The 27,072-nt window shown below is 35.9% G+C and overlaps 1 protein-coding gene across 1 annotated transcript; it reads left to right on the plus strand.

Annotated features, from left to right (window-relative positions):
* Window positions 1-25,648, plus strand: LOC135079498 (uncharacterized). The gene is made up of 3 exons (XM_063974155.1): window positions 1-67; window positions 23,493-23,641; window positions 25,263-25,648. Exons 1-3 carry the CDS (start codon window positions 1-3, stop codon window positions 25,464-25,466), a joined length of 420 nt encoding a protein of 139 aa, XP_063830225.1. The 3' UTR covers window positions 25,467-25,648.
* Window positions 25,649-27,072: the final 1,424 nt, after the last annotated feature.

Here is a 27,072-nt window from a genome sequence, read left to right on the forward strand (position 1 = left end):
ATGCCTCGCGCGCCCGCTCCGGCCGCCGTGCTCGCCGCCGCGCTCGCACTGCTCGCCGCGCTCGTCGGTGAGTTCCAAATTCAAATCACCCGCGAACTTTGAAAATAGAAAACCAAACTTGACAGCAGTTCACTTTTTAATTTTTATTCCTTTTTTTATTGACGTGAAAGTTTCGTTCCACAAAAAAGGTCGGAATAACAAATGCTCAACATTTAGTTTGCCGAATCACCTAGATTTACAAAGGACGAGACGGTCGACCTATCTGCATAATAAATGCATTCAGTTAAACTTTACGGAGATGGAAAATGCAAGAAAACTCAACGCGGAAGTGGAAAGCGCTTGAACTGGATAGCGCAATGTTTCTTTCAGATTTTAAAGATAAACAGCACAATTCACTTCAATATTATGATTCGGTAAAGCTTTTTAAGTTTCTATCAATCAAATAGGAAAAATATCCAGTCGTCAATTGATTTTTAACTACAGGCTAGGACTTCAAAGTATGTAAGTAAAGTGAAATTATTTACTCTTGAAATGTTTTACATTCTAACAGGTATCGTAAATAGGTTAAATAAATTTTTAAACAAATGTTTTAAGTAATAAATACTTTATTATATCACAAGCTAAGACTACTTTTACTGAAACTTTTCGCCATGAATTTGTTTACGTACTCACAATAACCCAAAAAGCAGCAATCGTTTCTTATTTCTCAATATTTAAACTAGTTTTATCCCCATTCATTTATTCATTGTTAACAGCGAGTTGACCCCGGAACACAGTTCAATTGACACTGGTTGTGCTAAAAGTTACGCATTAGACCTGCACCGTACCGCATCGGCAAGATACATTCAAGCTACTAGTACTTTTGCGAACAACCCAACGTTGAATTATAAATACAATCTCAGTTATTTTAAACAGAAATTCTTTCTTCATAAAAATGAGGCTAAAACACCAGAATGTTTTTATTTTGTTGTACCCATATCATCCCATCAGCTGAATGGGTTGTTGTCGTAACAATGTTTGCTTAAATACGGAATACAGCAAGATCTTTGAAAGGAAGATGAGAACTTATAAAATTCTAGAATGAAGCTCGTATTTTGAAACAATATTCAAGTATAAAAGTACTCGTTGTGAGGTAAAATAATAAACTCATTCATGCCCCATGTCACAGTGGCGCTAACAAGAGTGACCTATTTTAACACAGCGAAGTTTTAGATTAGGTTTTTAAATTATTCCCAACTTTTAACAATATGAAGTTACTTCTTCCTAAGCTCATTATTTTTTCTAGTCTAATTATACTGCGCAATTTATTAAGGTAACAAGCTTTTAAGTGCATTTACTTCTTTTATTTTTTAAATATACTTAATTAGGGTTTTTGCGTATTTTCATGTGGATAATTTTAAGAAAGGAAAAGCAAATTATGTAGCTATAAAATGACGGCTTTTCTTGGTGATATTCAAGTTCAAAAATAACTGGGTCATCCATTTTTTTATTAGCTTTTGCTTGTGGCTTTGTCTGCGTGAGTTTCGGTCTATCACAGAAACCATCAGAATTCGAATCCATAACAGCAGGTGGGCACAGTCGCAATCCACTAGGCTCATCTCAGTCGTATTGTTTGTTTTATTTTTCTCTAAGTTTTACATTGAGTTGTGTACAATTCTACAATACGTCTGTCTGTCACTCAAAAAGCTTTTACAACTTAAAATGACTATATCCAAAGCAAAGTGGGCCAGTTGCGTACATTTCACAATGTTTCTCTCGTGATTTATGATGGCGTCTAGATTTCCCTTAGGTCCAAGGATAATGAAAACAAGGACATTAAGGATATACCCGGATAAATGTTTATTATGGGGGGTGGATACGTTTTTATCCACTAAGTTGGCCCCACTTCCACACAGGTGATTTTTTTTTTTCACAGTATTTATACCAAGATATTAGATCCCTATTAATTTCATCAAAATTTAATTTTTTCTTTGTTTGTTAGTAGGTTAAACGAACAAGTTGTAAAAAGGTAATAAGATAAACTATGTACTCGTAGGTACATATAAAATAGAGTCGCCTGTACCCCAGACTACAAATTTTTGTTGCAAAATCTTTATAACTAAGCCTTCGTCCGCGCATTATTTAATACTGCGCTGTACAAAAGTTAAACAATTTTAAGTTTTGAACTATTTAATATCGTAATTAAATACGCTATTATCGGCAAACTTCTTGCTGCACAGAATTTCAAACTTCCACTTTACTGAAAGAGATTGGCCGTTATCCTGGAGTCGCTCGCCAACACCGCTCGATTGTGAGCGAGCGATGACAATCCGCTCTTGAATTTATGGCCTTTTGTTCCCTGCTCTTTAGCCTCTTTATTCATAGGGCTAACAAATTACACGCCTGAGCGACGTGTGTTGGACAGAGGGGTGTTTTCGTTTAATTTGAAATGGTGCATAACAAGTGAAACTGAAAAACTGTAATGAATAAGGAATGACCGAAATTTTATACGCTTTAAAACGGCAATTATTTGTAAACGACATGTAGGATGTAACTTATGGAACTTAAGCCTCGGAAATAATTATACGTGAGTACTGCGCGAGAGTGACGTTTTCATCTAAAAACCTTAGTGCATCTGTAACCCCTAGGCCATACACATTGCGATAACCCGAAGATTCGCACTATCACGATGAGTGTAGTCAAGTATTCGCATTTAATGTACTTCGATGCTTTGTTGCATAGTCGCAAGACTTCGCTCCGCCTGTCAAATTAATGTCGCCCGAATGTTATCGCGATATGTGTAGCCCAAGGGTAATGAGCGCTCATGTCTTATACTCGTAGATTAGCATGAATAAGATTCATTATTGTTATAAAATAATGTCAAGCATTGTCATGAAACTACACGTTTATCGTATTCTTTAAATATTCTATGAAATAGAATGGGAATGCGATTCGTAAGTCGTAATACCTTTGTAGATCATAAAAATGCGCATATCTTTGAATGGATTCCACTTTGTCTTCGGCCCACATTACAAGTTCTACGTGTATCTGAATTTGAGGCGTCTAGTTTCAAATCCCGCTAAAACGATTTTGATAAGATTTCGAGAAATTGAAAAAAACCGCTTATCCATATAGCTTTGGCCTTAGGCAAAAAAATATATGATACGAATTATTATTGTCATCTGGCAATACTAACAGTAATTGCTATTCATCTATAAATTAAATATAATTTGAATTATAATGAAAACTATTTTCATTTTGGCGTACTTTGTTACGAACATTCGGTTTTAATGGGATTTGAAACGGACATGTTGTATTTTAGCGGGATTTGATAAGAACAAATTGTAATGCATGAATGGCGTTCTACAATAAAGTCTAATATTAAATAAACCAAAAAAATGATAAAATAAATAATTGTCCGTATTAATTTGTCCATTCTATAATATTCAAAACGATTGCACTTATTGGTTAGGTTATTAGATTAATAAAGTTTTATCGGGTTATTAAAAAAAAAACAATTAAATTATAGCATGTAAATAAGAAACTTTTATAAATTATTTCCTCAATCTCGTCTTTGCCTTTTTATAACATAATATTTATTCCTGGACATCTGGACATCAGGTGATCCATCTGCTCGTTTGCCTCCTGTCACATAAAAAAAACATCCCACAATATTTATTTATTTACTTCACTGACTGACTGTACAGGGATATAAACATACACACATACATACCTACCTACTCTGGAAACACATTACCCTTCTGCACTCGGGTAAAAAGTAACATACCTTTATAATTAAATTCGTCTAAAGGCATTGAGCTACTGAAGTTTCTATAATCCCACTAGTGATCACCAACACTTAATAGTAACAATAACCAACGACAGCTACTTGGTTAATTTTGCATAACACCATCAAAGCTGCTTCAAAAGTAGTTTTTTAACAAATTTCTCTTTCCGTTTCTGGCGCTCCTTGGTGCGTTTCCAGGCTATTTCATAACGTGGTTTCTTTCTTGCTTCTTTAGGGTTACATTTTTCCACGAACTGAGATAAATCTTCCATTATTTTGGATCAAAAACAATAAAAACCGCAGCAACCTTAAGCACGTTATGAAAAAAATCTCCATACTGATTTCGCAGTCACGTGACCAAAATACCGTGCTGCCATTGGTCAATCAACTTTTAGAGGGTTTTGAAAGAAACGGACGGCGTTTTAGCGGAGTTTGTAACACAAACCAAATTTTAAGTGCTAGTTTAGTAGTCTTTTAGCGAATTTTGATCGAAAATGATTGAACAGTATGATGAGAAAATTGCAGTAGCGTCATTTAGAGATATAAACAGAAATTCGTTGCAGGAGCGTTTTAGCGGGTTTTGAAACTAGACGACTCATTTATGACTTGTTAAACAAGTGCCTATCGATAGAATCTGTATATACAGGGTGTACAAGTAAAATAGAAGTTTTTGAGATTTCTGTGATAATCCGAGATCTTTGTGGTAGCGTCGCGCGGAAAAGTAAGTTCCTCTATAAAACATACACACACAATGTTAGCTTTATTCTACTATCATAGAGAGTAACAAATTTTTTTTTTTTTTTTTTTTTGGGAAACATACAGTTATACAACATAAACATACACATAACATAAACAGTTATCTGGGGGCACGGCAGTGCCCCCACCAAGTCGAGCAAAAAAGCGGCACGGGCCGTACCATCCTTTTCTCGAAGCAATTCAGGCCATTTTCGACCGCCTGTAACTTCGTTGTGGATAAAACTAGAAGGCTGAATTTTCATTAGCTATGCAGGCATTGTAAAGACACGGTATATTTAAAATTTCATTCAATTTGAACCAGTAGTTTAAGAATTATAGCGGGTCAAAGTTACTTAATTTTGTCACTCACTGACTCACCGATCATCAAAACTCTAAGGCACTTCTAGCAGACCTAGAAGCTTCAAATTTGGAATATAAGTAATGTTTGGTGTATGAATCAAGGAAAAACTAAAATATTTGGGGGCACGGTAGTGCAACCGCCAAGTCGAGTAAAATGTTTCAATTTCGGTCCAGTTTTCTAGATACATAACTGCTGTCTACAAAATACAAAAAGAAATGAGATCCCATCAAAAACAATACTTGTCAAAAAAACCAAGTCTCGCAACTCAGTTGTTCTACGGTAAAAAGTTGTGAGATCCATGTAATACCAAGTCCAGGCCAGGAAATCTTTAACGTTTTACATAAATATATTGACTTGGCCATCGCATGAAAACACGTGTAAATTAAATTATTTAGTGCGATGGCCAAGTCAATATATTTATGTAAAACGTTAAAGATTTCCTGGCCTGGACTTGGTATTACATGGATCTCACAACTTTTTACCGTAGAACAACTGAGTTGCGAGACTTGGTTTTTTTGACAAGTATTGTTTTTGATGGGTATAAATATACATAGTATTCTCGTTTTCTTTAATTGAAAAGTGACAATCGAACGGGTTTAAGAATACTTACAAATACCCAAGACGATGTCGTGCAGTGGTACAACAATCGCAACGAGTTGGTAATTGAATTTAGTTAATATTCTCGTAATATTGGATTAAACGTCCACTTGGCCTTGCGGAGTAACGACCTTCAACTCTTCGTGAAAACCACCATACATGCCATGGGTTATGGAACTCTTGGAATAAATGAAGGATTCCATAAAATACTTAACGTATTTTATTGTAGTACAAAAATGTCTCTTATGTCTTTATGTCGTTTATTTTTATGTCTTTAAGTAGATCTTTTTTCCCAATTTAAAATAAGGTAAAGTCGCTTAAAGTCGTACCTACATATTTTCACACTCACCAATATTTTCAAGGTCAATTTCAAATAGTTATTTATAAACCTAGAAAACCTCTTGAAAAGTCAACGCATGATATTGGAGTGTAAGGTATTGCAATAAAGTTGTAAGTCCCTTCACCGAGTTTTTTCACCCGTATTTCAATTCAACGGAGGTTAGTGGACACAACAATCCAAATGTTTGTACGTCCACGCGTATCGGCACGCGATTCCGATACAATCGATTTATTACGAGTACCTGACTATCTGTGACTGATTGATTTATCATTTTTAGGGTCCCGTTGTTAAGACAATTTTATTTTACCAATATAGGGTGTCGAACCCTTAATCGACATCGAATTATTTATTATTAGATATCAAAACTTAAAATAAAACGATATCAAAAATTTGTATCTCACTTATGTCCAAACCACGTAAATTGTATACTTATGATTAATTAAATGATTACTTCAAAATATTAATAAATTTTCAGTGCAAATTCTTGATTGTTTACTTCACAAACAAGGACCCCGAATTTCAGACGAGTTTGTACAGGGCTGACGTGTTAAACAAATATAAAGTAGATTAGTTATTATACAATTTGCAAATATAATAAACTCCCGTCCTTTTTATAACAGTGGCTGAAACATTATAGAGCTACAAATGTGTGCAGCAGGCTCACTATACCGTTATACCAGTGGTTAGTTACTTACGTATATTCTGAGGTAATAATAAATAAGTTGACTTAAAAAAAAAGTTCATTAACATAAGGAAGCTAAAAACAATGAATTTTTAGACAGATCCAGTTTATTCTGTAACCTATATTATACTGTTTGATAGAGATCGTGAAGCACTTTCGAGTGAGATCACTTATCGTTTCCACGCTGTATACATTTCTGTTACAAATTGACCCCTTTCTTTGAGATGCTGTATTTAGCTTAACATGAGGATTTTCGTCTATGGGGAGGTTGCTCTTACTGGATCTTTTTCTATTACGTCAACAAAAGTGTCAGTCCCTAATAAGCGCTTGGGGACCGCAATTATTTCGTTTCGACAGGACAACAATGACCTAATTATGCCTTACCGCCAAAACTTCCTTAATCAGATGGATTCTTTTGTTATAGTTGTTTTTTGTTTTAATTTCGAACATCCGAAAAGAGAAGGTGCCAGTACTTTATCGGTTAAACTAATGACATTATTAACTAACTAGCGGCCGCCCGCGACTTGGTACGCGTGGATCCCGTTTTACCCCCTTTATCTATCTTACGCGGTTTAGATTTTTTCATACAAATGTTTTTTCCCGCTAACTCCCGTTCCCGTGGGAATTTTGCAATATCCTGTTGTAACTAAGCTTTAAGTTTACTAAGATACCTGCATGCCAAAATTTCAAGCATCCAACTTAAGCGGTTTAGATTTTTTCATACAAATGTTTATACCCGCTAACTCCCGATCCCGTGGGAATTTTGCAATATCCTGTTGTAACTAAGCTTTAAGTTTACTAAGATACCTGCATGCCAAATTTCAAGCGTCTAACTTAAGCGGTTTAGATTTTTTCATACAAATGTTTTTTCCCGCTAACTCCCGTTCTCGCGGAAATTTTGCAATATCCTGTTGTAAATAAGCTTTAAGTTTACTAAGATACCTACATGCCAAATTTCAAGCGTATAACTTAAGCGGTTTAGATTTTTCACACAAAAGGATTTTCCCGCTAATTCCCGTTCCCGTGGGAATTCCTAAGTATACTATAACCTGCCCAGGAGTATGAAGAATAATTGTACCAAGTTTCGTTAAAATCCGTCGGGTAGTTTTTGTTTCTATAAGGAACATACAGACAGACAGACAGACAAAAATTTTACTGCTTGCATTTTTGGCATCAGTATCGATCACTAATCACCCCCTAATAGTTATTTTGAAAATATATTTCATGTACTGAATTGACCTCTCTACAGATTTATTATAAGTAGGGGGAGTCCGGGACAGTTTAGCAGGTGGGAGACAATAGCCACTGCTCATAGAATTTTTATGGAACTAAATATTGCGACGTAGCCACACTTCTTAGACTCCTTAGGTGCGTCCCACCTCGCTCACGCATTACCGTTGCGATTGATAGTTTGGTTTAGGAGTGACAAGTGATAACACATTTTCGAGCCCAAAAAGTAACTTTTTTCAATTTTCTATATTTGATTTCAGTTGTTTACTATGAATAGATTCCAGCATGTCATTTATATACATAGTAAATGTAATTATCCTAGTTCCATTTACGGTAGACAGTTTTTACTTAAGTGTTATAGTTTTTTATAAAAATGTAATAATGGACAGCTTGGCCTGGGGTGGGAGACATTAGCCTGGCATCGGGAGGAGACTTTACCCAGGGTAATCTGGTACTTTTATTGCAGATAATCATCCAAAATGCCTTTCCAATATAAAAAGGAACATCTAGAAATAGGAACCATTTAGATCTGTCAGTAATAAGAAATGCTATGGGTATGTAACATTGATAAAGGAAAATTAGAGGTGTTGCCCCAGTAGAAACTAGTTTATCCAGATCAACCAGTTTTAATAGAAAAAACGTTGCTGATTTTTTTCAAAACCTCAAAGAATTAAATTGTTACACATTTTCATTCAAGAAGATTAAATTTCTTTATAGTATTATAATTTTTAGTGATTATTTTGCTTATTTTTAAACCCGGGTAAAGGCTCCCTACTTGGGGGGTAAAGTCTCCCACCTAGGCGGGAGATATTAGCCAAATATCACTTTGGTTAAAATTGTTAATTACTCTTAAACTAATAATGATGTATTAAACTTTCTTAGAAGAAAATATAGCTAAATAATGTAGCTTAACATACAATTAATAAAAAATAGCGATTTGTAAGTATAGAAATATTTATGAGCATTTTAGTGGAAGGCGGGTAAACTCTCCCGGACTCCCCCTACAGTAAGTATACTTGAGACTACAATAGCCCAACTGTGAAAGAGTCGGACTGCTCATTGGAGAGTCAGTAGTTTGAGCCTCACCGTTCGCTGGAAAATTGTTGTGAACCCTCTCCTACCTAACACAAGCATAATTTTAACTTTTGCTAGAGCTTTTTTAACAGCTTACAAGATTACTTATAAGTAATTTGTGCAATACAAATTAATACTAAGCTATAAAAAAAATTAAAGTGAAGTTTGTTCGTTCATAATCAAATATGCTTATTTAAAAAAAATGTTTGTCCCTTTTGATGTACCCGAATAAACCTTCATATTGTTATTCTACGTGTAGAATGTAGATTACTAATGGTTAACAGACATCCTAAGAACACATGACAGGTACACAGACACGCGGTTTCCTAGACCCTGGAGTGAGTAGTGGAGGGTTTAGCCGTCAATCAGCCAGCCGGTAGCGCTAGTGCGCGATCAATCTCGCCTAAATCCCGAACGAAGAGAACAGCCAACTCAGTCGGAACAAACTGTAGTAACACAGCAGCATGAAAACTTTGTTTACTATAAAGTAAGAAATGTAGCTGTGTTCTGTATGTATCCATGCCCATTTAGGTGCCCATTTGATGCCCCATTGAGAACTCTTCTTTCATTTTTACTATAGGTAGGTACAGTTTAATTTTAATTTGTACTTAGTTCTTGTCGTAATATTTATTTTCATAAAGAAAATTATTATTTTTAAAATTACCTCCGTGTTTTATTAATTCACGTGTAATTATTGTTTCTTACTACGAAAAGACCAATACTTATGGATATACGTTCCGGTAGTGGATACCAATGTTTTTGAAGTAGGGCTTCAGACTTTTTCGTAGTATGTTTTAGAAATAACGCGTGTAAACTTTGGAGTGTCCGTTTTATTTAGGCTATGTATAAACGCTGCGCCATCCATCTCCTGTAGAAATGTCCTCGACTTTAGTTTTGAGCCGTAAAGTGGGAATTAATTAGCCTTGATTAATGTCCCATGCGGGCGTTTAGTGCCGCATTCATTCTCGTATTAACACTCAGTACTATGGCACCTAACATAATATAAGAGTGTGTCCCGGACTTGAGTTGGTTATGTATGTATAAAAATCGGCTTTATAAGCAAGCTAAGAAAACTAGTGTGAGATAACATAATAATATAGTACTCGTGGTTATCTCACATCCAATCACCTCCCGCGACCTTCACCAGATCGTCGGTCCACCTAGTGGGAGGCCTGCCCACCATCACAAGCTTTCTGGGTTTTTTGTTAAGAAATTGCAACATCGGCAACTATATTGGACAAGCATAAGACTTGATCCTGGTACATACAATTGACCATAAATAATAATTGAGAAGAAGACTATGAATTTATTCTTTGTAAGTTGCCTAAGCAGCTACGAAGAGAAGTTTATAGATAGAGCCAGTAACCCATTTACCTTCCCGTGTTATTGAATTTTCTTAGGCTGGGTTGCACCATTTTACATTGACTTTAACAAACGTCAAAATTCTGTCAAAATCCGTACAAAAAATACCGGGTTGTTATAGTTACAATCAAAGTAAGATGGTGTAGGTAACTCAGCCTTAGTAATACACATTCAGAAAAAGAGTAATAACTTCAAGGTCCTGAGGATTGGAAGTTGAAGTGATTATCCCTTTTTATTGCTATTAAAATACCTCAGCCCTCGCGAGCCTGCTCGTAAATCACGTCTGTCCTCCGAGTGAATTTTTTCCCACCTCATACGAGTATTCATATTTTTTTAAATAAAGGACGGTTACTTTGTGGAAATCATATTATTCAGCAATGAATGAATAGTGTATTTTTCAAATAAAACTAAAATGTTTTCGAAATTAAACTGTACGCGCAAAATGAATTGAATAACTTTACATTCTAGGAAATAAAATGTACCTACACCCACGTAGGTATACGAGTACCTACATGTAGAGCGTGGGCAAATGAAACTACAGCTGGCTAAAAAAGTGGTTTTTAACTAGTTTATTGATGTTTTCTGTTTAACTACTACAACTCTCATTCCTTTTTAAAAATCTCAAAAATCTGTCAAACTCCATTTTAGATAACTTTTAAGATACGCCACAAATGAACGTTGTATAAATAAACAAGTACTAGCCTCCTTATAAAATTTAATAAGAAAATATATTAAATTATTCTCTCGACAGTTTAGAAAACAATGAAGTAAAGCTTTAAGCCTTAAATGTGATAAATAATGTGCTCTACCGTAATGAATGTTTGCCGCGTGCAGAGGCGCAAGTCCTCTCTACTAGTATAACGGATTTTATGCTGAATAATTTTCATTTGAACCTCTTCTTTCGTATGCACAACGACACTAAACTATTACATTTTTATTGCAAGCAAAATAGCGCCTACATACCTGTCCCTGTAGTCCATTGATTAAAAAGTTTCACTCCCTCGATTCTGAGTTCCATTCCCAATTTGATTAGCACAATATGGTTGTTCGAAAATATATGTTTCAATGCTTTAGAACGCATACATTTGAGACAAAGTAAGACACGACTTGTGCCCTCAGGTGTAGGTTTCATACCTTAAATGAAATTATTAAATTGGTATATTTTTATTAAATTTTCGACGAAATCGACAATCGAGTATTGAACAATTGTCGATTTGATTGCTTTTGCGGCAACAATAGCCGACCACTAGCCTGAAGGTCGTACATTGTAATAAGATGAAATATTTGAGTTCCTAAATAAATATTTCTCTGAACCCAAAGTAAATTAGCCCAATTTAATTGAAAATTTTAAATTTCTTTACTTTCTTTACTGGGTAGGTAATTAGCTCTTACATTTTTACCACATGAGAATACCTAATGCACGCATTGTAACTCATAATCCTGAAACTGAAATCTTTTTGTTTTTTATACTTGGGAAGAGAGCCTAGTGATTAAACGTACTCGTATAACTTTTTAACTCAATACATATTAATACATAGTAATTAATATTTTGCACATATGTTATTTCCCGTGTTTCTCTATTTTAGTTGAAATGGAACGCGAACCTTTAAAATATTTATATCATAATTTGTTGGTGAAAGTACCTTTATAGTCTTTTTAAAGACGAACTTTCATTCACAACTTCTTTCAAGTTTTACGTCACGTCATGGTTCTTTATATCTCAGTATGCGGACATGAACGTCTAATGAATAATTCTTCTAGTCCACGTGCAGGAAGTAATTATTGATTATTGAGGTCTTTAATGGATATTGATCACAGTTTAAACCGGGTTGAATGATCTCCCTGGAAATGTCAGCCTGGCCATTAAAAATGTAGCATATCGAATAGATGTGTTTACTTGTTTACGACTCCACTCAACAAGTCGCTGTCGATCGCGACAAAGTGACGGCTCATGTCATGCATGAACATGTGAACTTCACCTAGTGAAAGTTCAGCTGTGTTGCTAAGTTTATAGGTGTTTACTTTAGCATGTTGGTTTGTTCGAGTTTAGAGTAATATTTTGCTCAATTCCATTTGGGTTTTTTTATAAACAAGGTACAGTTTTTCAGATTTTGCAATAAGTAGCAAGTAAATCCTCAAACTACCGTATATTGGTAGCATAAACTATCAAAAACAAGTTGCCTAAATACGTCTTAGGTAGACCAAGTAGTAGGTAGGATTTTACTAATAACCATAAGGCTCTTACCATTTTAGTTAAGGTAAAATTTTAACTTCTATTTAGATTTGATCAATGCCATGATTAATGAATTGTGACTCATTACCATAAGACGATTTTGGCTCCTAATTTAATGTTAAATATCATGTTCTTAATCGTTACGATAACCTGTGCTATAACTTTATATACAGGGTGGCCCAGAAGAAAGTTCACTTTTGAAAATGTAAGGAAACGAAAACTGTAAATTTTTGTAGAACTTTAACCATTGTAATTTAAAGGAAATTTCATGCAATTTATTTTTAAATTTACCTTATTTTTTAAATTTCATCGTACATGTGATTCCCTTGACGTTTACAACATTCAGTCAACATACATAAAAATTTTGGAAAACTTTCGTAAGAGTTACCTTGAAATGGATTCAGGATGGATGAATGCTGCAGTTTTTGGATTTTTAGAGTATACTCTGCTCATAATGTAACCCCACAAAAAGAAGTCTGCTGGAATGAGATTAGGGCTTCTTAGTGGCAACGAGAATTCACCCCTGCTTAATTGGTTTGTTGCATCGAAAGGATGAATAATTTTTGAGAGCGCTATACTGGCATGCTGAAAAGCTTTTTGATTTCAAAGTGGCAAGATTCGCAAGGCTATGACAGGAGCACTTAGTTTCATCAAGATTGGGCTACGTGTCACACCACTTCAAATGAAAGCATTTAGATGGTATGAGACCATGTTCCCACAAAAAAATAATTTTAGGCAGGGGTGACATCTCCTGGCCACCAGGAAGCCCTGATCTCACTCCAGAAAACTTCTTTTTGTGGTGTTATCTTAAGAATAGAGTATACTTTTATAATCCAACAACCATGCAGCAATTGAAGCTGAACATTCGGCAAAAAATGGAAAATAGGTTTCGAGGTAATTCTAACGAACGCATTTCAAAATTTTGATGTATGTTGATCGAATGTTGTAAGCGTCAAGGAAATCTCCTGGACAATGTAATTTAATAAAGGTAAATTTAAAAATAAATTTCATTTAATTTTCTTTGAATTGTAATGAATAAAGTTCTACAAAATTACACAGAATTTTTTTCCTTGAATTTTCAAAAGTGAATTTCTTTCTGGGCCACCCTGTATTTTGTTTTATTTTGGTTCACTAAGTTTGGTAGTTACCTACTGTGTTTAGTACGCCTGTACGCAATGATTGATGGGCAACAAATAAGTAAGTTGTAATTACATCGTGGAAAGTAGATACAAGTATTTCTGAGGGAAAATTGGACACGCAATAACTGTAATCAAACTGAAACTAACTAGGTATACGAAAGAATCCCCTAACTTATTAATAGGTTTTTCTTTTTTTTAAGTTAGGCTTCATGCGGTTTGCACTGGCCAGTGTCGTGTTAAGGTCATGAGTACTTTAAAAAAAGGGAAATGACGTGAAAAGAGTCCGAGGGATGTTTGCTTTTCATAAAAATAAAACAAAGAGTATTCTCGGTTTCCGACCTCCGTAAAAAGCCGCCACATCAAAGGCAAGTGGGCAAGTGGCTGGCGACAGCGCTGCGGCGCCCACCACAACAAAAACTTTTTCGGATTTCCTCCTTCCTTGCTGACGTTCCGTGTACTTTTCTTTTTTCTTTGTCTGACTGTACGTACATACTGAACTTGCATTATTATTCTTACTATCTTTCTTAGTTTTAAGTACCTAGTTTTCTCGTATGCTAAACTATAACTTTATCTATTTAGATATTTTATCTAAGACATATTGAACTGTTAAAAGTGTTTTTTTAAAACCAGCTTGCTATTTTTATTTCAATGCTTTCTGTTAACTTTCATAAAATTATTTGAGTATTTTAATAGCTCTATAATCATGTTAATCGTTTAATCCAGGTGATGTGGTTAAATTCCCATTTTTATGTACTTTTTTTCTTTTTGTTCTGACTCTACCATTCTCTCCGGCCCAATAAGTACCCTCGCTACGACTGCGGCGTGCTATAAAGTATAATTAGTGTACTGAACCTCTGAGAGGCCCTAAATCGCGGCGAGGAGGGTCAGTAATGACCTAATAAGACCTGACCGGCGTCAAACCGACACTTCATATTTCATATTTTTGTTGCTGCCCATGTGAGGTCCGGAGCAACACTGATATCATCCTAAATTAATGTAGGTAAGCAATATTATATGAGGTTGATAATATACAGAAAAAAGATTGTAGGTACTCAACAGATTCATATTTTCTTTATATTATTAAAATCATTTTTATAGAAATGTGAAAAGGGTACTAAGCAGATTCGAATGTTTATACACTATTGTTACAAGCACAAGTTCGACTATCAGCACAGGAGAAAGTGCGATTTTGCCCGCATAAATAGGTATTCTTCTCTAAGAGTACCTATAACTCGTTTACTTCCCTATCTTGACTAAACCATCAGACTTAATAGCCTTAATTTCATCTTTAAGCGTACTATCTCCATGAATCCAAAAACGTGTAACTGTATTACATAGCTAAATGCCTGGGCCCTGGATTTGCATTGCAAATGACTAGGCATTCCTCGTATGTTCGGAAGATGGGTTATACCGTTATACCGTTATTCCGTTATTACCGCACAGCCTAGCGCTCATTATTCACGAATCCATTAGGTCAATACATCGATTTTGAAGAGCTTTAAATTACAAGATCGTTCAGGTGCGGAAAAGCTTTTGTCAAAACCTTTAAACGTTCACAGTTTCAAGTCAAGAGAAGTCAGCTTCTGTAAACGTTCTATTGTCTGCCTGGGCATTTTCTAGAAAAGCTCCGCTTTTAGTTTTAACACCGTCTTCTTGTCACATTTTCTATTAACTTAGTATTATTTACTTATAGGTAACCGATTACAATAAAATTGTGTTTATGCCTACCAATTACAATTTAAGTCTTAATCGTTATCTTGCGAATATATTCCCTGGAACCTAGGTACACTTTACAATGTAGTCACAAACAAATAAACTCTACCGTATTTTAACCGTAACCATAATCTTTAAGTTCTTCTTTTTCTTTTTCTAAGTAGATATAACCCTCCTTCTGGCGCACTAGGGTAAAAAGATTACATTTAATTCATACGAGTAAATTAACTTCATTTGTTTTCCTTATAACCGTGTTCCTAGTGTTCCTACTACTAGTTATGTCCTCTTACGTTCCACGCGATAGATAAAAAACAATTTAATGGGGCTAAATTATATTACCTACGTTTTTATGACATGATGTACTTGGTCCAAAACTAATATTGTTCCAAATCACACAGCAAATCCTTCGTTGAAAGCACGCCACGGGTGGCCTTGCTTCCATTTGCACGGTTCTGCGCTTTCATAAATAATTAATTATGCTATTCATTGCTCGTCATAACGCTTCACACCTGTCCAGAACCCATGACCATGGTTAACTCATGCCTAGATAATGGCATAATTTTCCCCTTACTTAATTTTCATTGCCAGAGTAATTCGGTGAAACTATGGTGTAGTTATATTCCGAATGGCCACTATTATTTTGGTGCCAAATACATACCTAGTTTGTATGGTATCCATTGTTTGTATGATTCAAAACCAAAAGGACTCTCGTTTACGCTACAGTTAGGACTCATTTACGCTACGGACTACGAGCGTCAACTACGACATTTTTTCGTAGCACGCGCCCGCATCGATGACCCTCTACGGCGCTACGTGCTACGAAACCATCGTTTATTTTCTTTAAACTTTTGTGACGTAACAACTATTCGTAAAATATTAATTAAATTTGAGATAATTAATTGTGATCCAGAAAAGTACAGTCATCTAATCCCTTCGACCTTTTATTACCCGCTGTCATCCTTTTCAGACGTAGCGTGGAGCGCTTGGTCCAAAAACTTTATTTAACTGTAACTTGAATGAATGAAAATGTTTATTTGTAACAATATTAGTAAAGTACGCTGTTTTTATAAAGATCGAGTGTAAAAATCTGTTTAAACAAAGTCGCGATCGCGATAATCCTGTTGCATAATGAAGTAGGTATAATAATGTAAATAAGTTAATGTTTTTCAGCACTAAACTGTAGGATACTGATCGTACCTTCATTTCAGCATAATAATATGATCATAAAATGTGTTTTTATTGCGCTGGATTCGCAACGGGATATTTTTCAACATTAAGGAGTTTAAATTAAAGCTGTAGATTACGCTACGGCGGGATCTGAACAATGTAGTTTATTGCTCGCTGGAGTAAGGCTGCGTTCACACTAATGGCATAGCTTACGGTAATAAATCTGGGTAGGTGGTTCTAGTGAACTTACGATCCCCTTCAAGTAACCGCGAATTGAGAGTTTGAGACGCAATAGAAATCAATGTTACCGCGGGCTCATGCGACCGTTTAAAGTTCCACGGTTTACTTCTGCAGCTTCCTTATTGAGTTTATTGTCCGTGATGCATATCTTTTCATAAAGGTTCTAAACCTTTTGTTTGTCACCTGTTATCCGCTTTGCAACGGAGGAAGTCGAACCTTAACTTCGAACTCCTCCTATGTTCTTCTGATTAATTTCGTTGCGGGTGCAATGACAGTTTAACTTTCCCCCGGGACAAACTTGACCTTCACTGGTTGGGTTTTTATTGGCGGTCAAGCTGTAGATCCTGGCTACACAGGAGTTGCAGCGGTGGGAATAGTCCCGGCTTGCCTTATTTGAGTTTATCACTATTAACCACTATGGTTCATGGTTAATTTTAATTACGTAACCTTACAACCATTAACCGTACGTTTCTCATTTGTTGTGTAGTTACCCTTACTCGGCTCTCAAATGTCAACGTCAGCGACCAACTACTTTGTTACGGTGAATGCAACACATTAAATGAATTAACAGTTCTCATCCTCGGAACAGCTAGATACGAAATGCAGCTTTTGACCGATATTAAAATAAATTATTTGCGGATTGTGTTGTTTTATCCTACGTAAAAATTAAAAAATTAATGAAATCAATTTCTTCGAAAGACACTTAAATTTAAGACGCAGGGTAGAACCAAAATATTTGAATATTGGCAACTTAACCCTTTCAAATTGTTATCATTTCAAATTTTATTTATTATACCCACTAAAACATCTTCAAAGTCATAAAACAAGCACTTAAATATAACGAAATTATCGTCGACTTGGCACCGGCATCTACGCATAATTTGTTTCTCGAACTCGGTTGTTGAATGATTTGTGTAGGTAAATATCTAGAGACCTATTAGATTTGTAGAACCAGAATATCTACAATCATTTTATACACTCACTCGTTACTCGAATCTACAAAAAGTGACGTCAAAAACATAACTTTTTCTTTTAGTCTTGTCATTAAGTATTCTTCGTCCCAACGTTCTGCTCGTGCGTAACTGAACGTATGAATTACTTTAGTAACGTGATATTACAGAATAAATAACGAAAAATGCCCGTGTAGTGCTTTTGGCAGCCGCCATAGCCATACAAAGCGTGACGCGAATTTTACTCTCGCCCGAGTTTATTTTCATATTTGCCGAGTATCTTTAAAAATTATGGTAAATAATAAAATAAACGAGAAAAACTTCTGCCATGAACATTGTATTTGATATCGTTTTCGATTACTAGGAGGAATGTTCCGGTTAACTTTAATCTTACATCACACTTGGGCTCATGCCAGAGGTTGACTGCATGTGCAACGTGTTCTTGTCCTGGCCTAGTCGCCACTAGAGATGGGTAGTGGGTAAAAACCCATTTCACCCGATTGGGTTAAAACTGGGTGATTTGGGTAAAAACCCGGTTTTTACCCATTATCACCCATTCTGGTGGGTGAAAACAAAAATAGCGTTTTTTTTAAAGTGAGAAGTGGTATTTGTTGCTAAGGGGGCGTTCTAGTGTTACGTAATGCAATCTGGGGGGAGAGGAGGTCTTGAAAAACGTTACAATGCGTTACAGTGGCGGAAGGGCGGTTCGATTTCAAATTTTTAAGCAGAAGTACTTTGTAGTTGATGTTGTTATTTGTAACTTTATACCGTAATGTCATCAAAGAGAGAGTTTGGCATCTTTGGCATCCCCCTCCCCCCACCCCCCTCCATGTCCTTGCCATGATCACAAATTGTTGTGTTCCTACTAAATTTCTTCTAAATCGGTTCAACGATTCTTGAAATAACACCATTTTATAAAATAATTGGTCACATCATCATAACGTGATCAATTTTACGATTTGGCCACGATATAAATGCATATTAGTGTTAAATTTGACTTATTACTTATTAATCAATAAACTTAAATGAGAAAAATTCAATAAAAATAAAGAAAAGATACCAATTGAAATAATTATAAAATTATTTGTTTTCACCCGGTGTAAACACCCACGGGTGGAATGAAACGGGTTTTTATTGGGTTTTTACCCTCATGTGGGTTTTTACCCGGGTGGAAACCCATCTCTAGTCGCCACTGACTCTGTGAAGTATTTGGGTGTCATGATTGACTGCTGCCTCAACTTCCAACCCCACTTAAATCTTCTTGCTTCCAGGATAAGGAAACTAATATATATATTTAAAACATTACGCCATGTTGCTGGCTATAAGGTCTTAAGGACAATCTATTTGTCTCTTTGCCAATCCCTCCTAGGCTACTGTATCTCCTCTTGGGGTGGTGCTGCAAAAGCTCATTTATTGAGAGTGGAGAGGGCGCAGAGAGCGGTGCTCAAGGTTGGTGCATTCTTACCCATTCTACATCCCACAACAGAGGTATATAAACATTGGAAAGTGTTAACTGTCCGACAACTGTTTGTACTTGCTGTCATACTTCGCAAACACGCCCTCTTCCCATATAACCCGCTTCTTAACGCTGACAAACGCAGGAAGGGTACTGTATGCTCCACCGTCCAATTCCAAACAAAATTTGCCCACAGATTCTTTTGTTTTCTGGGAAACCGACTCTACAACAATGCTAATTCTACCCTCACCATCTACCCTCTTCTGCATCGTGAGTGTAAAAAGAAAGTTTCAGAGTGGCTCATGGACTTGAGCTATGATGAAACCGAAAAGCTAATAACAGTGTTAACATAAATACCAAAACAAATAGGAAATTGTTATTATTATGGTAGTATAGGTTAATATATTATTTACTTAACATTCTCTAAAGAAGCACTCACATTCACGCACACACACACACACACACACACACACACACACACACACACACACACACACATTTCTTGTAATTCTTGTAATTCTGATACGAGTAAGTTAATATTAAAGTGTAAAATTAAAGCTTATTAGTGACCTGAGGTGGTGGGAGCCTGATGACCTGTAATACAGGTATACTAAATACCTAGCATAGGCATCAGACTCACACAAGAATGAACATCAAACGTACTTATACATTCACTATGTAATTTTGTTCGATTTTTTGTGTGAGTAAAATAAAGATTTATTTATTATTTATTTATTTATTGGGTAACTTCACGTTTGTTCCAGGAATTGGGCTAAGTATAATTTATTCAGTCTCAATTTTCTTCGATACCTACCTAAAGAAAGAGTGAGATGTTTAACCTTAGTGAACGATTGATTTAAAAACATTCTGGGAGTGGGTAGTCAATGCGAAAAAACGCTCAACGGTTGGAATGTGCGGGTGTCAAAATGTCCATACGGACCGGCTGTTAGTGTGGCAAAAAGTATGAACGTCGAAATGAGCAATGGTTAAAATTATCTGAAGTTAAAATTGAATTTTTTTTTTTTTTTTTTGAATTTTTGAATTTTTATATTTATTGAACTTTCAAGTAAGTACAAGAATTCCTCTTATAAGTAAAGTGTAATTTACAATTAACATCTCAGATAAATAATGGATAAGTACTTACGTACCCACATAACTTAACAAGAGGTACACGTTGACAGCTGTACTAGTATAAACTGTGTCACAGCTGCCAGCGCTTTCCACCCTGTGTTATACTAATTAGGTCTTAGGTAATTAGGTCTTATTATTGAAAATTTGGATTGGATAAGAGAAATTACCACTATGTTATCATGTGTGTATGTGTGCGTGCGTGTGTGTGTGTGTGTGTGTGTGTGTGTGTGTGTGTGTGTGTGTGTGTGTGTGTGTGTGTGTGTGTGTGTGTGTGTGTGTGTGTGTGTGTATGCGTGTGTATTCGAAAATTAATAAGTGCAGATTATAGTCTTAAAGACCATAAATTATGGGTTTATGAGGGTTTCCTCTGTTTCTCTATAACTGAGACTCATCAACCACTTTCGAACCTGTTTGCATTTGTACGAGGGCAATGCAACGATGTCATTGATTTTATTGGCTTTGTTGTATAAGAGGCAGCTACAAACATAGTATTGAGATTTTGCAAGGGACGTTCTATGGGGTTCAATGGGGCAAATGCGCTTGTTTTTACGAGGTGGAATTTTCGAGGGATCTATGTCTTTGTGTTTCCGGAGAATTGCATACAAGATAAAAAGTTGTCTTACCGTAATGCCTTTGGATTCTTGATATAGAAGAGAAGTATTATATCGACGGGGCTTACCAAACATGACTTTTAAAATTGCCCTTTGAGCACGTTCCAAGGGAAGCATAGCAGTAATTCCTACACCACCCCAAACGACGATACAATACTGGAGTAAGCTCTGAGCAAGAGAATAATAAACGCACATTAGGGTATCACGGTCAGCCGAACCTCTGAGACATCTAAATATCGGAATTAATTTTCTAATGCGACTGATCAAATTGTCTATGTGGTAACTCCATTTTAGCAAACAATCAACAGTGAGTCCCAGATACTTTATTGTAGTAGTTCTTGGGAGTACAGGGCAGGCACAATCAATAAGGCGATCACACTGATGCGCACGCACACTATAATTTGCAGGTGGTTGCGTACAGGCGGTTAGTGAGAAGGTGATGTATTTAGTTTTATTTATATTTAAAGTTAATAAGTTAAGGTTAAGCCATTGCATTACATTACGAAGCGCCACTTCAGTATGAGAACGAGTCTCATCCCAGCTCTTTCCGTGTACAATTAACGCTGTATCATCAGCGTACGTGATGATTTTGCAGTTTAGGAGAGATTTTTGACACAGGCTATTAATATATACCAGAAATAGGGTAGGTCCCAAGACACTACCCTGCGGCACACCGAACGAGAGATGAGCTTCATTACTTGTGAAGTCGTTTATTTTAACATACTGCGTTCTGTCACCGAGATAACTACGAAAAATATCAAGTGCTACTCCCCGTACTCCAATCAATTCCATTTTATTAATCAGTAGAGGAATGTAATAAAAATGTCTTCGGGTTTATTCGAATAAGCGTCTTATTGTATAATAGCTAACGTGAACACGTGCTTAAATGCATCAAGGTAAAAATGTCAAAAAAAAACTTTATGACTGGACTACAAGAACATTGAACATTTTGACATTTAATTTTATTAATTTAATCATGAGCACAATATATCAGTTGATCATTTTGTCTATCACACCTTTTGTTGTACTTGTATTTTGTGATGTGTACCATTTGTCACTAAACCATTGTAACCATGGTACCTAATAATGTACATTTTGACACTGGGACTTTTTGACGTTTATACTTTTTGCCACACTAACAGCCGGTCCGTATGGACATTTTGACACCTGCACATTCCAGCCGTAGAGCGTTTTTTCGCATTGACTACCCACTCCCAGAATGTTTAAAAAATTCTTTTTGTCCGTTTGTTGCATATCACACTCTACTCGCAATGAAATCTGAACGATTATAAATTCATTACTTCTTTTGGAAGTTTACCACTGATTAATGATACAATACCGAACATCAAGTTTGCGAACTTCCTAAAACCAGAGCCGCCAACCCGCATTTTAAAGGTTGGAAGACTTTAGTTATTCATAATACCAAACTAAGACAAAGAAATTGTTTTCTCCAGAGGAAAAAACTTCTTGTGTAAAAGTGGCACCTATTTTACTGTATATTTTTCTAAAAGCTATTTAGGTACCTTACCTCTTACCAACCTACACAATAGTCAATAGCTTTATTGCGTCATGCTTATAACGATTTTAAATATGTAATATGTTACATAGAGTACTAGTTGTGTACGCGTGAAAAGCCCGTGTCACCTAGGGGTATGAAAAATAGTTTTCGTCCTATTCCCAGAGCTACTAAATATACTACTACTACTAGGTATACACAAAATTTCATTAGAATCGGTCAAGCCGTTTCATAGAACTTTTGTCACAAATACAAACACTGTGATAGAATTTAGTAGAGATTAACTTTACCTTTCTGGTTTAAAACAAACAAAAAACTATCGTTAAGCATTGTACTCGTGCAAGTAATTACAACTATGACTCGTCAAGTTCGGGTAACGGCGGCCGCCTCATTATGCTAACAAGGCAAGGCATATGCTAATGGGGGAGAAAAACACCACTTTCCTTTCACAATGTGTTTATTTTGATACTAAAAAGAGATAGATAATAAACTGAGTCGTGAGAACAGTTGGTAAATATGGGAAGAATACAGGGTGTAGGTACTACTTAAACGAAATAAATAAACAAGATGGATTTTCAGTTCCAGGGTGTATTATTTTCTTGGTAAATAAAATCAAAGCATGGAGTTACATACCTACCTACTTAAAACAATACTTTTAATGCAAATGGCAGTACATAGCATAATCTTAGAATCGATTGTTTTTTTTAATCCTAAGGTAAGAATGTCGTTTTAATGAATAATATTAAAAACTTTGGCAGTTATTTCAAAAGTACATTTACCTGGTTTTATTGCCTATAAAAACTCAAGAGCATTGTATAAAATAAAAATGTCCCGGTCGATATTTTAGACCGCTTTTACGTCAGACGTTATATGATTACAATAGAAATATAGAATGAAAATTATAGCGGTTTTGAAATATTTTTGGCATTTTAAAAATAAATTAGAGCTGTGAAATGAAGATGTAAAGAGATTTTTTGTGATAAATAAATTAACAAGTCCACACAGATGATCGTATTGTTTTCAACGAGAATTGGGTAGTTGACTGACACAGTTGCAAAATATCGAGAGAAGAGTTCAATTTCAAAAGCACACAAAAATATAATCTCAACTGACTGGTAGAGTCACCTACTCTATTGCTTTCACACTGACTCCTGGACTATCATCTAAAGTTATTTTTTCTGACCCACAGCTTGCGTGGAGGAAGAATGCATCGACTGGGAGGGCAAGTCCGTGCCCCACGGCCTGCTGTATGTGCCCGGGCCCGGAGTATGTTCCCTGTGCGTGTGCTACCACTCTGAGCCGATGTGGTGTAAAGCCATCTACTGCGACCCGCCGTATGTAAGTATTATCCAGTCTTGAAAACTAGTGTCGTGTTCACCGTGGGTCACGGAATATGCTTAGTGTCCCATTGCAATGGGCATACATGAGAACTGCTTGGTACACTTCTTTTTCTTTCAGCACAACATCGTTTGTCCATGTGCCTACCTTTCTATCTCTGTGTTATTTCGTTCGTTCGTTCGTTTCAGCCGAAAGACGTCCACTGCTGGACAAAGACCTCCCCCAAGGATTTCTGTGTTATTTGCTTTGTAATAAATGTTTCTTTCTTTCTATTATGGAGGTGGTTTCTTAATACGTGAGCATTTTGAAAGATCTAAGCATTTCTGAGGTGACTCTACTCTTGGGGTTTGTTTAAACCCCTAAATTAATACAATCAAGTCGCCTTCCGTATACTTATACCTACCAATAGCGAATATGTTGTGTTGTTTGAGCCCTAGACATACTGTTGTGTGAATACCATGGAGAGCATTCATCTGAATCGATGCACTTGAATGGTTCTGTTCTGTAAAGGTGTTATTATAGTTGTTGTAACGAACTGAACATCCTCGTGAGCGTTACGATAACCTCATAAAGCCTAGTGTAGATAGATGTGTTTAAAAATTGCTAGTTCAAATTGAAACTTATTTAGACCAACGACACAACAGGCAAGAAAAATGTACCAAATCTGGCTTCTTTTTACGGCCCTCATCCACAGGCCCTTCGCTTGTTTTGTCTCACTTTGTGCAGCGGCCATACTTATTTCACCCAACTTTCCAAGCTCGCGATTTCCAAGGCTGACATTCGTTATTTCACCGTGACAAGGACTTGACCTTGTTCCAGAACTGGGTTATTATGTTATTGGAATTATACCTGATTAGCCAAAAGAGTAGAGCATTTATGGTTGTTTTTTTTATTACACTTTCGGAGCTTATTCTCTTTTATGTAACAAGTAGGTATTCGCACTACACGTAATATTATTTTTATTCTATGAATCACCAAGCAATCTTTATTGTATTTGATTAATAGTTTCTAAGCATCTCTCTCCACTTAGGTACCTATGTAATTTAGGTAGGTAGGTATTTTACAAAAATTTTGTTCTATTTAGTATCTACCGCAGCGCAGCCATATGTTTGGTGCATCTAATGATGGGCGAGCGTTTGCCAAAGAGCCAGTTATGTATTTTTGATAATTACCATGATACACTCGCTGCCAAGTAGGCAATCGGGACATGACGCAAATACGTCGCACTAAAAATAGGGCGAGTTATGTCGACCTTATTTAGGGAAATAACTTAACAGTTATTAATTGACTACAGTTACGTTTTAATTACAGTTATGAACTCTAGCCATTGCCCAAAACTTTAAATGACATGATGATAGTAGGTATATCTGCCTATCTATGCACGATTGTGTATGGCTACAAGCATATAAGTAGGTATTGCTCAAATATACGTAGGATACATTCTAAATTATCGACTCTACTGCACTTTACTTGTTGGAAGTTATTGTATTTCACGTACCCCACTATGAAATAAGCGGCCGTAGTTTCGAATCCCGCAAAAGATAAACCGTCTATTTATAATGCTGGTAGTAGTGGTGATTAATAGTGTTTTATTAACATAAGTTAACCTATTCTTTTACAGTTCTGCAAGAACTTCAGGGTCGGCGAGCGATGCTGCGAGTTCGAGTGCCTGGACCCTCCCGGGGAGGACACGCGGTACCGGGAACGGCAGCGTCTCCGAGCCCTCATCCTGGCTGGAAACTCCTCGGCTCCCCACACGGGACCCTCCGTCAAGCTTAAAGCTGGCATCTCGCTCCTCGCTGTAGCAGTCGCTAGATTCGTATGAAATCCGACCACAGATTAGGTTGAACTAATTGGAAATGATTGAGCTAACTCCATTCGACGTTTGGTTCTCAGGCTACACTTTAAAACAAAGCTGATGTTAGTCTGTTAGCGTCGATTACCTTTTACAGATTGGGTAGCACGATCCAATGAACAGTTGTGACAAATATATTTCATTTAAATAGGAAACCTTTACTGCATCCAAATACTTAATTACCTCTAAATAGGTATTTAACTTACTCAATTTAGTAATACATAACACTTCAGTGCCATAATTTGTCTGTGAAGATGCTACGTATAGTCATACAAGTCGCCTAAGCAAAACACATGTTTGGACCAATTTTATGTAACAAGTAGCAATCGTTTGATTTGATGGATTAATTTTGTCTTTGTGTGTTTAGAGTCCAACTTCGTTCGTGTCGTAGTGTAGTCTATGTGCTGCTGTTCTCATCACGGTTATTGTAAAAATTGAGTTTATCGACAATAAAAATGTCTTGATCCACAAATGCAGTCCTAAAATATCTCAAAGACATTCTTACCTACATTTTTCAGTCTCTCTACATAAATTCCCTAGAACACTATCCAGTAATATCGTTATAAGATGTCGAAAACTCGTTTGAGCTAAACTATCACAAAATAAAGTCACCAAATCTTAAAATAGTCATTCTCATATTAATATATTCACACTTCTATAAATATTCACGTAGCTAGAACACTTTCGGAATTGTAGCTTTAAGTATATCATATCATCGGCTATTTAGTGTAATTACCTTCTAGTGCATTACTCTCATCGTGTCACGAGGACCTGTGCTGTGAGGACGTAGTCCCTGTACCCTAGACCTTCATATTTTATATTTAGGTAAAGCAAATGTACCTATATAGTTATAGAAGTCTCCAGTCGACTTCAGACGATAATAAAATATTGTAACTTTGTAGTATTACGTTTTAGGTAAAAATGTTAAGTAACTTGATGGTATTACTTTGACCAAAAATCTAATCATTTCATTAATTTGGGCTGATTTTCTCCACATTCGTAGAATAGATTTATGTTATAATAATAGTTTTGGCATAGAAAACGTGTAAAATGCCAGTATTCAAAGATTAACTGCGGTTGAAAATCGGACCCAATAAGAAAAAGAAAGGTCTCTATTTGATTTTTATAATAAAATTGCTACGAACTCTATAAAAGCGTGCACCTATAAATCATTGTTCATCTAACGCTAATTATACCATTGGCATGGCATTTTACGAAAAAATATACTTATTAAATAATTTTCCACACGTTACGTCGCGTGTACACGATCACCCGATACAGTAATATAGAGTCGCCTATTACGTGCTCAAAAATATTAATATTTACGCCTTCAACCCCTACAGGTCACGCTTACAATGTTCATAGATATAAAAATACCTAAAGGTGCATTGAGTTAAATTATCATTTGTTTTTAAGAATAAAAGGTAAATCCCCAATTTTTTAACATAATTAATCGGAACGCGAGTCACAAACAATAGATTTTTTGCGAGTATCGTTGTGTGACATACCGGCCTTCAAAGGCTTAAAATTAGATGCCCCTTATCACACGCTTGATCCACACAGTTGGGATGAGGTC

Source organism: Ostrinia nubilalis, chromosome 16, assembly GCF_963855985.1.
Source record: "Ostrinia nubilalis chromosome 16, ilOstNubi1.1, whole genome shotgun sequence".
Classification (NCBI taxonomy): domain Eukaryota; kingdom Metazoa; phylum Arthropoda; class Insecta; order Lepidoptera; family Crambidae; genus Ostrinia; species Ostrinia nubilalis.